The sequence below is a fragment of the Bos mutus genome, chromosome 1 (assembly GCF_027580195.1).
Source record: "Bos mutus isolate GX-2022 chromosome 1, NWIPB_WYAK_1.1, whole genome shotgun sequence".
In the NCBI taxonomy this organism is placed as follows: domain Eukaryota; kingdom Metazoa; phylum Chordata; class Mammalia; order Artiodactyla; family Bovidae; genus Bos; species Bos mutus.
Window position 1 is genome coordinate 5,934,190 of NC_091617.1, and position 13,924 is coordinate 5,948,113.

The 13,924-nt window shown below is 38.2% G+C and overlaps 1 protein-coding gene across 2 annotated transcripts; it reads left to right on the forward strand.

Moving 5' to 3' along the window:
- Positions 1-61: 61 nt before the first annotated feature.
- On the forward strand, positions 62-13,822 carry CCT8 (chaperonin containing TCP1 subunit 8). Of its 2 annotated transcripts, XM_070367337.1 has the most exons (16): positions 62-218; positions 2,587-2,677; positions 3,358-3,437; positions 4,991-5,140; positions 5,610-5,790; positions 5,904-5,965; positions 6,854-6,991; positions 7,704-7,882; positions 8,599-8,665; positions 8,737-8,824; positions 8,916-9,031; positions 9,579-9,650; positions 9,731-9,895; positions 10,191-10,310; positions 13,154-13,258; positions 13,569-13,822. In XM_070367337.1, the coding sequence occupies exons 1-15, from the start codon at positions 159-161 to the stop codon at positions 13,244-13,246; spliced, it is 1,662 nt and encodes a 553-aa protein (XP_070223438.1). In that variant the 5' UTR covers positions 62-158; the 3' UTR covers positions 13,247-13,258; positions 13,569-13,822. The 2 variants fall into 2 exon arrangements, with proteins under 2 accessions (XP_070223438.1, XP_005907887.2); XM_005907825.3 differs by lacking the exon at positions 13,154-13,258.
- The last annotated feature ends 102 nt before the right edge of the window (positions 13,823-13,924 follow it).

A 13,924-nucleotide genomic window follows, 5' to 3' on the forward strand; every position in this document is an offset into this window, starting at 1 on the left:
TTCATAGACTAGGCCGTCGGGGGAAGAGGCGGGTCCGGCTGAAGAGAGAGGAGGAGCGTGAGCCGGCCGCACGCTACGTTCCCAGAAAGCTGTGCGCGCCTGTCGCTTCCTCCAGGATCTTCTGAGAGGGCGCGTGAACGGCTCCCTGCAGACTGGTCATGGCGCTCCACGTCCCCAAGGCCCCGGGCTTTGCCCAAATGCTCAAGGAGGGAGCGAAGGTAAGAAAAGGAGGAAGGGGGAGTGAGGTGGGAGAGCCGCGGCGGCCGCAGCCAAGAAGAGAAACCTACGAACGTGCCCGGCGTGCCCACCCGACATAGCGATCGGAGGGAAAGAAGATTCCAGAAAGGGAGGTGTTCTCGGGAGAGCTCGGCCGCCGAGGGCCGCGGGCATTTCGGTTTTTTTTTTTTACGAACCCAGCAGAGGGGACAAGCGGCCAGAAACGGCGAGTGGGCGACGAGGCCGCAGGCAGCGCGTTCTGTGCTTTGTAGCCGCACAGGGTATGAAGGCCGCTCTTTGCATTTTTCCTCCGTCAGTAAAACGGGAGTGAGGAGGTTCTCCTTTGTGAGGCGCGAAGTAGGTGAAATAACGTAGGTGAAGTTGCTTTGGGTACTGCGAAACGGCTCCAGGAGCGGGTGGTCCGGGAAGGAGAGGGACGAGGCAACTCTTGCAAAGGAGAAACGGCGGGCTCCCCTTTTAGTTCACAGAAATAGTGCATTGTAATAGGATAAACCTTAGTTACAATCCCAGTGGGTTCTGGTCTGAACTTAGCCAGCTTGAGGTAAAACTTAATTCTCTGGGTCTTACTTTCCTCATCTTTCAGTTGGGGAGATTGGACGGAAATAGTTGTAACCAACAAAGTAAGTGACACCCTGACTTAAGTAAAGCTTTTGTTTTATGGCGAGAGCTTGAAAGTAATTTCAACAGCATGTTTTTTTAAAAAAATGTCTTAGACACACTACTGTAAGTGTCTCTTATGTTCAAATAGTTGTGTTCCCTTATTGTCCCCCAGACTTTCTGTGCTTAAAGGAGTGTAGATAGTGTGGTTCCATTTGTGATAACAGTTTGAGGGAGCTAGGTTTCTTGTTGGCAAGGATGCACTTTGGGGATAACGTGACTGTAGTAGGTAAGGAGGTTTACTGTAAGTATTGGTGAAAGAGCTTTGCTGAAAATGACATGAACTCACTTTTTTTTAAAGGCTGGAAAGTGTCCATATTTTTTTATTCTTCTGAGGCAGAAATAACTGACCAAATAAGCAAAAGGATAATTTCAAATAATGATAAAGGAAATTGAAAGTGCGCCTCTAAAAAAAAATTTAAAAGGGAAAGTTTGGGGTAGAACAATAAATAAGATGTTAAGGAAAGAACTCTCAGCTCTGTGCTTAGTGGCCAAGATTAAAGGCAGAAATGTTTCAGGCTAAAGGACCAATAAGGGACCAAACTCCGGATGAAGTGAGTTTGACTTGTTGAAACAGTAAGGAAAAAGATGAGACTGAAGCTTAGCAAGGGAGGGCAAGAATGGTAAGAGATGAAATTAGAAGAGTTGTTGGCAAGGATTAGAGGGTGTAGGACCTTGTAGCCTTTACAGGGGATTTACATTTTATCCTCAGAGTGAGGGAAAGTCATTGAACTGTTGGGTAGGATCTGATTTATGATCAGAGTGGCTGTTCCTCAGAGAATGGGAGTGAGGGAAAAAAGGAGAGTATAAGGCAGTTTTGTCTGTCTGCTATGATGGAAGTGTTTTGTATCAGCATTATCCAGTGTGGTATCCACTAGTCACATGTAGCTACTGGGCATTTGAACTGTGTCTAGTGCAGTTGTGGGACTGAGTTTTTAATTACTTAAATTTTAAATAACCACTTGTGGTAAATGCCTACTCTTGTCAGGCAAAGCAGCTCTAAAAAAATGTTCGCATGAACAGAGGCTCTTGAAATTTATCTGAGACTCACAAGTAAATCCCATGTCTAAAAGAAGTTCATTGTAAAACTTGAAAATTTGAATACTGTGAGCAGTTCAGTTTTCAGTATATACATGTTGGAATTAATGTGTACAAACGAGCAGTTTGTTTCAGTTCAAATAAGAATTCAAAATCTGTATGCTTTAGTTCTAAAAATGTATAAGGCAAATATGTTAATTCCCTTTGAACATAGACCTGTTGACTCTACAGTGCTCAGGTTTTATCATATTCATACCACATTTCAGCTTTTAGAAAGAATTGGTAGACTCTGGAAAGGTATTTTTATCTGCAATGGTTCATATGCTTTTTCTAATCAGTCTTAGCACTCTTCTCTGCACTTTTCACTACACTTTAAAAAAATTAGGCTTTATGTTTTGATGTGTAAGTAGGTACCCATTGTCCCTAAAAATGTCATGCTTTATTCATTCAATTTGTGGACAAATCTATGGATCATAGATTATGATGGTATCTGTGGTATCATAGGAACACCAAACACCATGCTTTACATACATAAATTTTGCTTGATAATATCAACAGTCTTTTGAGACAGGTACTGTTATATTACTCCCATTTTAAAAATGAAGAAATTATTGAGATTCACTGTCCTGCCTACTCAGAAGTTTTCTTCTACAGCATTTTTCAGGATTAGAAGAGGCTGTGTACAGGAACATACAGGCTTGCAAGGAGCTGGCCCAAACAACTCGTACAGCATATGGACCAAATGGTAATTTCTAAATTCATGTTTTAAAAAATACAGTACTATAATAGAATTTCATATAGTAGTTCTTTGAAACTTATTTGAGGATATTATATGTAAATTGAGAGTTTTAGCCATAATACAGTATGGTGTTGAAAACTATTTCACAGTTCAGTAACTCCTGTACAGTTTTCCTAATCTTTAATCAGCAGTTCAGATCTTTTTAGGAAAGTTGGAATCAAAATGTTACTTTTTGTCCTATTGAGAGGATAGAAAAGTTATCGTGCTTTCACCTTTGAGGTGGTACCTGGTGTTCATTGTTACAGCTGTGGAACAGTCTCTTACGTAAAATGACAATTTAAGGGAGAAAAATTCTCTCTTGCTTCCCACCATCAACTGAATTAATTGATACAAATTTATGGAATAAGCAAAACAAATATACTTTCAAGTAAATAATTTTAGTCTTTGTACATTTCAATATAATTTAAATTGAACAAAAATATGAAATTGGCAGGAAAGAAATAATACAGCTGTGCAGGCAGGGGAAGCCATTGGGTTGTGGCTTTAAGAATAGGTAATATGTTTTGAGTTCTTACAAAGTTATTTCAGGGAATGGATAGCAAATTTGTGTTTCTTCACTGGATTTTCTTTGGTGTCTGGAGAAGGGTTTGAGTGATGATGGATTTCTTTTTCTAACTATTTTTGAGGAATGAACAAAATGGTTATCAACCACCTGGAGAAATTGTTTGTGACAAACGATGCAGCGACTATTTTAAGAGAGCTAGAAGTAAGTTATTTCTTTTAAAAACCCAAGAAATGTTTTGGTGATGTCAAAAATTCAGTGTATTCTAACATCGAATAACCTTTATTTCATTCACATTGGATAATAAGGGTTTTTTTTTTATTCCCAACTTGAAAATTCATTGTATAGATATTCCTAATTATAGAGAATCCTCTTTATGTTTAACATCTTTGCTCCTGTTAAAATCTCCTGTTATTTATGAAGAGGTTGGTTGTGATAAAATATACATATATATTTGCCGATAATATCAAATTGAATGTTGTCTTTAGAGCGTGACACTAAAGTGAATTATTCTATAATGTAGAAACTGCTGATATTTTAAGATGGGTTTGTTTTAATTGTGTTTGTGAAATTAAATCAGTTGGTGGAATTTTGTTCACCTACAGTTTTGATGGTACAGAGTCTGTAGAATAGATAACTGTCAGCGGGTTTATGAGGACAGTCTGGCGCTTGATCACACATGGAGTACTACTCCTCAGCCAGCTGCTAATTGAAGGATATGTTCAGTCTTAGGGAATTTTTCTTAAAGCACCAGGGTTAATTCTTTAGTCAGAACTCCATAGATAAGTTAACGTTTCTCCAGCTTCTTAAATAATGACATGAGAGTGTCACTTGCTCAGTTGTATCCGACTCTTTGCGACCCCATGGACTGTAGCCCACCAGGCTCCTCTGTCCATGGGATTCTTCAGGCGGGAATACTGGAGTGGGTTGCCATAGCCTTCTCCAAGGGATCTTCCCAACCCAGGGATCGAACCTGGGTCTCCCACATGGCAGGCAGATTTCTTTACCATCTGAGCCACAAGGGAAGCGCAAATAATAATACAGTGTTAAAGTTATAATATTGAACAAACAGATCGACGAGATATTTGTAGAGGGACTTGTCATTATGAAGGTTAACATTGTACTCTGTGATGTTCTCAGGAGTCATATAAGTATGATGGGGATAGTGTCTTCATAATAAACCAGTGTCAGCTGTTTAGTTTTCTCAGTGCTGTCGGTTGTCACTCCTTGCTTATTTCTTTAAAAAACTTCGTAAATTCTATGGAAGGACCACTTAAAATTTTGATACACTTTAAGAAATATTTTATATTTTTCTTTTTTTAGACCATAATTGATAACCCCTTTCAATGAGGATATACATAAATATTGAGACTTACCACCAAGCTAAATGACATCTACTTTAGCACCCCTGAAGCCTTTTTTTAAAAGTGCCTTAGGTTGGAATTACTTTTTTAATTTAGTGAACCTATAATACTGTTAGGAACCTCATGTATACAGTGTACATACTGAGCGACTGACCGTTGAAAGAAAGTGCCCTGTGAGGTTACCGTCATTTGCGGTGGTGCACTCGTGCTGACGGGTGTAAGGGGACCTGGACTGTCTTCTTGTGACCACACTATAGGTGAGATCAGAAGAGTTACTTCACCCATAGGAGATTGGAGTCTGTTAGTTTAAGAAGAAATGGAACAGAAAAATTTCATGTTGCTTTAAGGGTCAAATGTTTAACTTACTGTTTAAATTCAAACCCCTTCTACCAGGTACAGCATCCTGCTGCAAAAATGATTGTAATGGCCTCTCATATGCAAGAGCAAGAGGTTGGAGATGGCACAAACTTTGTTCTGGTTTTTGCTGGAGCTCTTCTGGAATTAGCTGAAGAGCTTCTCAGACTTGGCCTGTCAGTTTCAGAGGTGACTGTCCATTTTATAACCTACCCCTGTTTCAAATTTGCTTGTGTATGTATACCTACTGTTTGAAACTTAAGTCAGTACTATGGGAATAGCTAGTACTGTGCACTTTTCTCTGTGTCAGGGTTTGTAGTACATGTGCTTCCCATGCAATGTCTCATTCTGTCCTTACAAGAACCCTGTGAGTGGGGCCTATTAAAAGTAATCCCAATTTGTTTCAGATAAGGAAAGTGAGCCTTAAGTTAGAAAAACCTTGCTCGAGTAGCTAATAATGGCAGTTGGGGTTCAAATGTGGGCTGCCACCAAAGCCTGCACTCTTAAATAGTAGGCTTTGCCATGAATGTTACCCTGGGAGTGTGCTTTGTGTTTTTCTATTGAAAATACTGTATCCATAGGGTTACCAAAATGAGATACTTTAAGACACGTCAAAATTATGTCCTTTGAGGAAGTATTTTTACTCTTTACATTTAAGGTCATAGAAGGTTATGAAATAGCCTGCAAAAAAGCTCATGAGATTCTTCCTGACTTGGTATGTTGCTCTGCAAAAAATCTACGGGATGTTGATGAAGTGTCGTCTCTACTTCATACCTCTGTAATGAGTAAACAATATGGTAATGAAGTGTTTCTGGCCAAGCTTATAGCTCAGGCATGTGGTGAGTATATATCAGTAAATGAAAAAATCCAAAATTAAAATGTCTTCATATGGCTAAGATATTTTCTCTGTTTTCCCAATATATCTTTTGATATGTCTTTCTTTTCTTAACAGTATCCATTTTTCCTGACTCTGGCCATTTCAATGTTGATAACATCAGAGTTTGTAAGATTCTGGTAAGTTTAGAAATGCATCAGTGTTATCTAGATAGGTCTTTTTTCCTCCCCCTGCCCCTCCCCCAAAACTGTTAATCTAAATTTTACCTTGTAAGTTTTAGACACTTAAGACTTCCTGCCTTCATTTAAGATTTTGATATTGCTAGATTGTGATACTTTGAATTTAAAAGGATATCAACATATTCTTGTCATCACTTTTCCATAACTGTTGGAAGGTTTAGTGCATAAACAAAATACTAATATTTGTATTCTTCATATATGCTGATTTATAAAAATGAGCTTAGAAGGGAATTTTGAATGTGGTTCAAGTTTTTCTGTTGCTCTGTAATAAAATTCATACTTTTAATATCTAAAAGGTATATACTTGATAAAAATTGTGATACAGTAAAACCTGTAACTGTTGGTTTTACACATTGACATGTGATTGTTATCATAGTCAAATTTAACTTACATAAGTACGTGTGCTAGCTGTGTGTGTGATATACATGCTGTGTTCTAACCATCCATGCGCTGCCTCCCCTTCTCTGTTACCTGGTGTGCATGTGAAATCAAAAACTTGGCGTTGATCCCTGTTCTGTCCGTGTCACTGACAGTCCAGCCTGGTATATTGGTGCTGAGTGAATGAATGGCTTAGAGCAGTTGTTCTTTGATTTTTCCCCAAGTATCCTGCAGGATCCCGGTCCGTAACTGTGGCTCATTGCCACGGTGATCCCTACAATGAACAGACTGCTGTGCTTTACTGTCCACCACTGTATCATCCCCAAGAGTCCCTGCCTTGCTGTAGTACATTATTTAGTAATGAATATATTTGGTACATGCAGAAGCAGACAATTAGCCCTGATGTTATTTTCATGAAATCATTGATGATTTTGGTATCTAACTCCTCAGGGCTCTGGTGTGCATTCCTCTTCAGTACTGCATGGCATGGTTTTTAAGAAGGAGACTGAAGGTGATGTAACATCTGTCAAAGATGCAAAAATAGCAGTGTACTCTTGTCCTTTTGATGGCATGATAACAGAAACTAAGGTATGTAGATTTCAGAATCTTGAAGGTAAAAATTTGGGCTTCCTTTTCAGTAACATTGAGGTGGAGTTTGCTCTTAATCCAGTGAATATGGCATTCACCAGATTAAATGTTCAATGAAAAAATGATATTTGTGGGCTGTTCATTGCAATTTTTTAAATAACGTTGAAATTCTGGAGCATCCTGAAACAAAAATAGGCTAACATAATTTGAAGTTAGTAACAGTTATAATTGGAAGTTTGTATTTGAAAATACATAGTAAGTCTGAAGTTTATAAGTCACTGTTGATTTCATCCCTGCAATTCTTGAGATCTTGAGCAGTTGGTGGCTTTTAAAATTATACAGGTTTGGGGTGGAATGGGCCTGGTCATTCTGTCCACATTTTAGAGGAAGTTTGAGAATCACAGTGTTGTTTCAGTACGTTAGTTGACATCAGAAGACAGATGTCAGGACACCTGCTTGACCTCTCATAGTATAGTTTCTCTAATTTTTCCATGAAGAGTGCCTGTCAAAGAGCAAATATATTAGTGCTGAGTGTGGCAGAGGGAGAAGTTGTTGGTCTAGGAGCAAGCTGCATTTCTGTTAGTTTCGTACAGATTTTATATTCTGTTTCATAATATGTGCATGTTTAAATTGTTTCTTTAATGTTATTCTGTGACTTTGAACACCAAAGTGATGAAATGGTTTTAGAGAAAATCTTTGCTTATTTTGCTAGGGAACGGTGTTGATAAAGAGTGCTGAAGAACTGATGAATTTTAGTAAGGGAGAAGAAAATCTCATGGATGCGCAAGTCAAAGCTATTGCTGATACTGGTGCAAATGTCGTAGTAACAGGTGGCAGAGTGGCAGACATGGCTCTTCACTATGCAAACAAATACAATATCATGTTGGTGAGGTAAGAGAGGACTGCATCTGTTATTCCAGATTGTAAATGACTTTGGGTGGTGAAACAATGAACAAATAAATTCAGCACACCATAAAGACTGTTAAGCATGTTAAAAGGGGAGAGTATGAGGTATTAGATAACGTAGCAAGTGGACTTCACTTGGTCTAGGAAAATAGGAAATATCTCTGAGAAAACCTACCTTTAGACTGAGAGCTGAAGGACCAGTTAACAGATGTTAATAGAAGAGAGCAAGGGAAGAGTGTTCCAGGCAAGAGGAAGAGCTTAAGAGACCAGACACAAATCTGGTACACACTGTTAGCTAGAGTGTGGGGTTAGGAACAAACTTTGTTTATGGATTACACTGGACAACTTAACCATTCCCACCTTTCTTAATATAATGGGCAGAGGAAATCACTGTTCTCTTTCTCACAGAACATTCAGTTGCCCAAAGTAAAGCAAAAGTTTTCTATGTGCCAGGGCTTCCTTTGTGTTTTACAACTACAAACCCTTGACATCCTAAGGAGACTTGAAAACTTTCTCAATTCTAGAATAATTCCATAAACGTAAGTGGCTGGATTGCACAGTGCAGTCCAAACCTGTTCTGAGCTTGAACCTTCAGGGAAGAAAGAAGGTGACTTGAGGCCCTATGAACAGTTTCCTGTTTAATCTCTTGTGTTTTACTATGGTATGTCCTTCTATTAAGGTGTTTGTTTTGTTTTTTAAAGGCTGAACTCAAAATGGGATCTCAGAAGATTATGCAAAACAGTTGGTGCTACAGCTCTTCCTAGATTGGTATGTATTTGGGGCACTATTAAAAGATAGTTGAACCTATTTAGATTATTACAAGAATCATTTTCTCACAGAATCCTCCTGTCCTTGAAGAAATGGGGCATTGTGACAGTGTTTACCTGTCAGAGGTGGGAGATACACAAGTGGTTGTGTTTAAGCATGGTGAGTAGTCATGGTAAAATGTACATATTTGATGTGTAGGGAGTTCATTTTCTTTTACTAATCTCCTAATATATATTTAATTTATTGACAGAAAAGGAAGATGGTGCCATTTCTACCATAGTGCTTCGAGGCTCTACAGACAACCTGATGGATGATATAGAGAGGGCAGTAGATGATGGTGTTAATACTTTCAAAGTTCTCACAAGGGTCAGTATTAGCATTTATCATAACTTAGTAATTTTAAGTCCTCAAAAACACAGTTGGCAGACTCCTAAACATCCTGAGAACTTCAAAATGAAAAACATGAGTGGCTTGTGTAAAGCACAGCACCTTTTTCCGTAAGACTCCATTTAAGTGTTTTGTTGCTGATGAATTTTCTAAAATGAAATATGAAAAGGAGCAGCTAATCAAGGCTTCCTTTTTTAACTGTCTAAAAGAGTTTATGGTGGTTTTTCTTCCACTGCACTTCAGCTTCTTATTCAGTAAATTATTGGTGCTGGACCTGTGAAAATGTAGGTAACTGCAGTGTTGTTCCCATTCTTCACTTTGATTCTTCTTTTTCATATACCAGACCTTAATGGTGAGGTAAGATAGCTTGTCCAGATCACTCCATTTTTTAATTGGAATTCAAGTTTTATAAAATTTGTAACTGAATCAGATTTAACCCTCTAAGTCTGGTGGAGTGCTGGAATCTGAAAAGATTTAGGAAACTGGACATTGCTTCTTGGTGACTTTTTTTAACCGTATGTTATAGGATAAACGTCTTGTACCTGGAGGTGGAGCAACAGAAATTGAATTAGCCAAACAGATCACATCGTATGGAGAGGTACATGGCTTTCTGTGTATAAACTGACTGTCTTGTTTTTGTTTGAATAAAATTGAGTAATGAGCACATTGTTGTTTTAGACGTGCCCTGGACTTGAACAGTATGCCATTAAGAAGTTTGCAGAGGCATTTGAAGCTATTCCCCGGGCACTGGCAGAAAACTCTGGAGTTAAGGCCAATGAAGTAATCTCTAAACTCTATGCAGTACATCAAGAAGGAAATAAAAACGTTGGATTAGATATTGAGGTATTTGGGAGAAAAAAAAGTGAACTTTATTTTGTGAATGTACAATGTAAAAATAGACGTTAAAAGGGAAATCAGAAAATGTTCTGATTTGTGAGCACAGGATTTTAACAACAGCTTTTTCAGTTTGTCTGACAGAGAATTTAGTTATCCTTCTGCTTTATTGTGTACATAGGGTAGTACTTTGCCTAGCTACTTATTCTAGTTTTATTTAAGTAGCCATGTTTCTGTTATTGAGTATAAGTATTTTCACGTAAACCTTTAGAATGAAAGCATAAAAACAGTTCTGTGTTGACAGGCTGAAGTTCCTGCTGTAAAGGACATGTTGGAAGCTGGTGTTCTAGATACTTACCTGGGAAAATACTGGGCTATTAAACTGGCTACTAATGCTGCCGTCACTGTTCTCAGAGTGGATCAGGTGAGTCAGAAATGAAATATTGTTCTTTAAAAATAATAATTTTTATGTAGTTCAAAGTATATTTTCATGGGACTAAAACATGAAAATATATTCTCTATTCAAAGTAAAGTAGTCCTCCTTCCCCCCAAAAAAGTTCTGTTTTTCTGTTATAGTTATACATTGTATTGAAACTACTGATTGAGCTAATTTAAAATTATTTTTCCAATGAAAGACTCCTTTGCCACTTGGGAACTGAAATGGGTAAAATAAATCTCATTTAGATTCATAGTTTTCAAGACTTTATCTTAAAACCCTCTTTAAGAGAGGAAGTTCCATATGGAATATGGAAGGGTCATAAAACCCTGAAGCAGACATTACAGACTACAGTATTCTCTCCTTTGTTTGCAGATTTGCTTTCTGTGGTTTCATTTTACCCACAAGTCATCTGTTATGCCAGACTACTATATGGAAAATTCTAGAAAAATGTAATTCATATATTTCAGATTGCATGGCATTATCAGTAGCATGATGAAATCTCATGCTCTCCTGCTCCAGGACATGAACTGTCCCTTCATCCAGCATATCCATGCTGTGTACACTGTCTCTTAGCCATTTCAATGATAAGATCAACATATTTTATTTCCTGGTCCCAAAGTTGGAGAAGGAAATGGCAACCCCCTCCAGTATTCTTGCCTGGAGAATCCCATGGGCAGAAGAGCCTGGTGGACTACAGTCCATGGGGTCGCAGAGAGTCAGACATGACTGAAGTGATTTAGCACACAGTCCCAAAGTAGAGGAGTAGTGATGCTGCCAACTTGAATACACTCTTATTGTACCTGATTGATAGACTTGTACAGGTGAGAAAAAGCAGAGTGTTGTTATATATATAGGGTTCTTACTGCGCTGTTTCAGGCGTCCACTCAGGTTCTTGGAAGGTCTGGACCACTATCTGTACTACCATCAAGGAAATGTGAAGATGACAGGGCCGGCCTGGTGGTTAAAAGCGTTCTGTGACAGATGTTGTCTTGGGGGTTTTAAGGTCCTCAGGTGTTAAAATTATCATAGTATTTCTGCTAATATTTTTGAGGAATTAGGCAAAGAAGAAAAGTAGTGAAGACTATTTCGAATTGAGTTAAATCAGAAAACACAATTTTTCAAAAGTGTTTTCTAGTAAACTTAATGAAATCTATTTTTTTCTAGAATTCTAGGAGTGATTAACTAATGAATAATTTTTAAATACTGAGTAGAAAATTTTAATTGCTAGAGCCATAGTGTAAATCCATTAAATGAAAATCATGCCAAATTAATCTTGGGAGAAGCAAATTTTAGGTAGAAATGGAAAGGAAAGAGAGTTTTACATAGAGATGGAAAGGAGATGGGACTTATTCTAAGCAAGGACCAGTTGGTTGTAATTATAGCAAAACAGATTTCACTTCGGTAAAGAACTCTTTGCTATGTGAGATGACCAGGAATGGAACTGGATATCCATGGACTGGATTTAGTAATTGTGTATTTTTACATCAGTGCATCATACAGTTTTTACAAAAAAATGGTTTTGGAGTTTGTAAGCAGAGATAATGGGGGCCCCAAGAAAAAGTAGAAGGGGACAGGAGAAGCTAAATAGACTGAAGCATGAGATAAGCAGAAAGTCTCACAGTAAAAGTTTCTTAAGGAATATTTTGCATGCCAGTTAGCCAAGCAAGACAGTAGTGTTAATAACAAGTGCCTTTCTCACACAGGTACTTATGATGTGGGGGTTTAACCTAGGAAGGCTGTGTTAAGTTTTACCCTAAGGGAGGATGTTCACTGTTTTTGCCGTTAGCACTCTACATACCTATCTTGAGGAACCCATCCAACTGTAATGAGCTTGTACTCTTCAGTATAGTTGTACCTAATTTTGCATAGTATGGATTTTAGAAAAGAACTTGAAAAGTTTTCAGCATTGGACAGTGTAGTAGGGCTAGATTAGTGTTTGTTCAGGTGTTTAATTCACTAGTTCTCAAATTGTTCCCTAATCCATAGTATCCTCATCACCTAACAACTTGTTAAAAATACACATTCCCAGATCCACTGAATCAGAAACTCTGAAAAGAGGCCCATCAGTCTGTTTTCTTAATTGAAGTATACTTAGGTTCTAAAATTATACTACTTACTGCTTTTAATACAATCTGAATTTATCCCCAGTAGTTACATGGGCTTCCCTTGTAGCTCAGTAGGTAAAGAATCTGCCTGTAGTGCAGAAGACCCAGGTTCAATCCCTGGGGGAAGATCCCCTGGAGAAGAAATGGCAACCCACTCCAGTGTCCTTGCCTGGAAAATCTCATGGATAGAGGAGCCTGATGGGCTGCAGTCCATGGGGTTGCAAAGAGTTGGACACGACTGAGCGACTAACACTTAACTCACTGGTAAAATGTTATTGCAGGAATTTCAAATTCTTCATGAAAGCAGCTTCTGAAAAGGGGTGGGGGACTCTATTGAAGGTGGTAGTGAAGATATGACTTGTGTTGCATGAGACTCAAGCTAAATTCATTTATATATATATATCTCTCTCTCAGGGTTTTAGAAGTTCTACTCTGGAAAGCCAACTAACTTTAACTTCTCCCAAATACATTTGAGCCCAAAGCTGCAACCACCACCTTTTTTCTGCCCAAACATAAATCCTTTAAAAACGCTAGATGGTCATACTTATGAAATGGTGGGTTAGTGCATTCTAGATAAATGAGCCTTCTGGCGTGTAAGTTTCTAGGCAGCTAGGTGCTAGGACTTTTGTTTATGAACACAATTCTTGTACTTAAAGGGTACTAGGAAATATCGTTGTTGAACTTTAATATATATATATATATTTTACCTATCAACCACTTTAGATTATAATGGCAAAACTGGCAGGTGGACCTAAAGCTCCTAAACCACAAGGAAATTGGGATAAAGATGGTTGGCAAGATGAATCTCTCATATAAATAGCAAATCAGGTGCCAAACTGATTGATGACAGTGATGCATGCAAATGTTTCTCACATTCCGCACATTGGGTTGTTGAAATGCATGTCTTAGAAGGCCTCCCGCTAATGAATGTGAATTTTGTTGCTGTTAATGTCCACAAAACAGAAAGCTCACCTGCTGGATGATAACCAACATTACGCTAGTGTTCCATATGCGATGTAATAACAGATTGCTCATTGGTGATGATAGCTTAATAACAAAGCAGGCTCAGAAAAATATTCTTTCTCTTCATTCTAAAGCTTGAGTTTGTAAGTGTACTCGTGTGAATTTTGTTTTGCAGATCATCATGGCAAAACCAGCGGGTGGGCCCAAGCCTCCAAGTGGGAAGAAAGACTGGGATGAAGACCAAAATGACTAAATGGTTTCATTTTACTGTAGGTGAAGGTTGTATTTGTAGTAGTACTATAGGAATTGCCTGATGTTTTCATATTCTCCTTAAATTAAGAAGTGTTTTGTGTTTGTATCTTGCACCCTTAAATGGATGATGCAATAAACATATTACTATCGAAGCCTCTTTGTCTGAGGACCACTGTTCTTGGATCTTGATGACCTGTTTTGTCTCAACCTTGTTAATGAAAAACTGTGGCACTTAAGGGAAGTCACCCAAGTTATCAGGGGGTCTGTTTGCAGTATAAA

Excerpts from the sequence above, each read along its gene's own strand:
- CCT8 (XM_070367337.1), top strand. The coding sequence starts at position 159 with ATGGCGCTCCACGTCCCCAAGGCCCCGGGCTTTGCCCAAATGCTCAAG. Across the intron at positions 8,825-8,915 it reads AGTGGTTGTGTTTAAGCATG|AAAAGGAAGATGGTGCCATT; the intron begins GTGAGTAGTCAT and ends ATTTATTGACAG. Across the intron at positions 9,896-10,190 it reads ACGTTGGATTAGATATTGAG|GCTGAAGTTCCTGCTGTAAA; the intron begins GTATTTGGGAGA and ends CTGTGTTGACAG.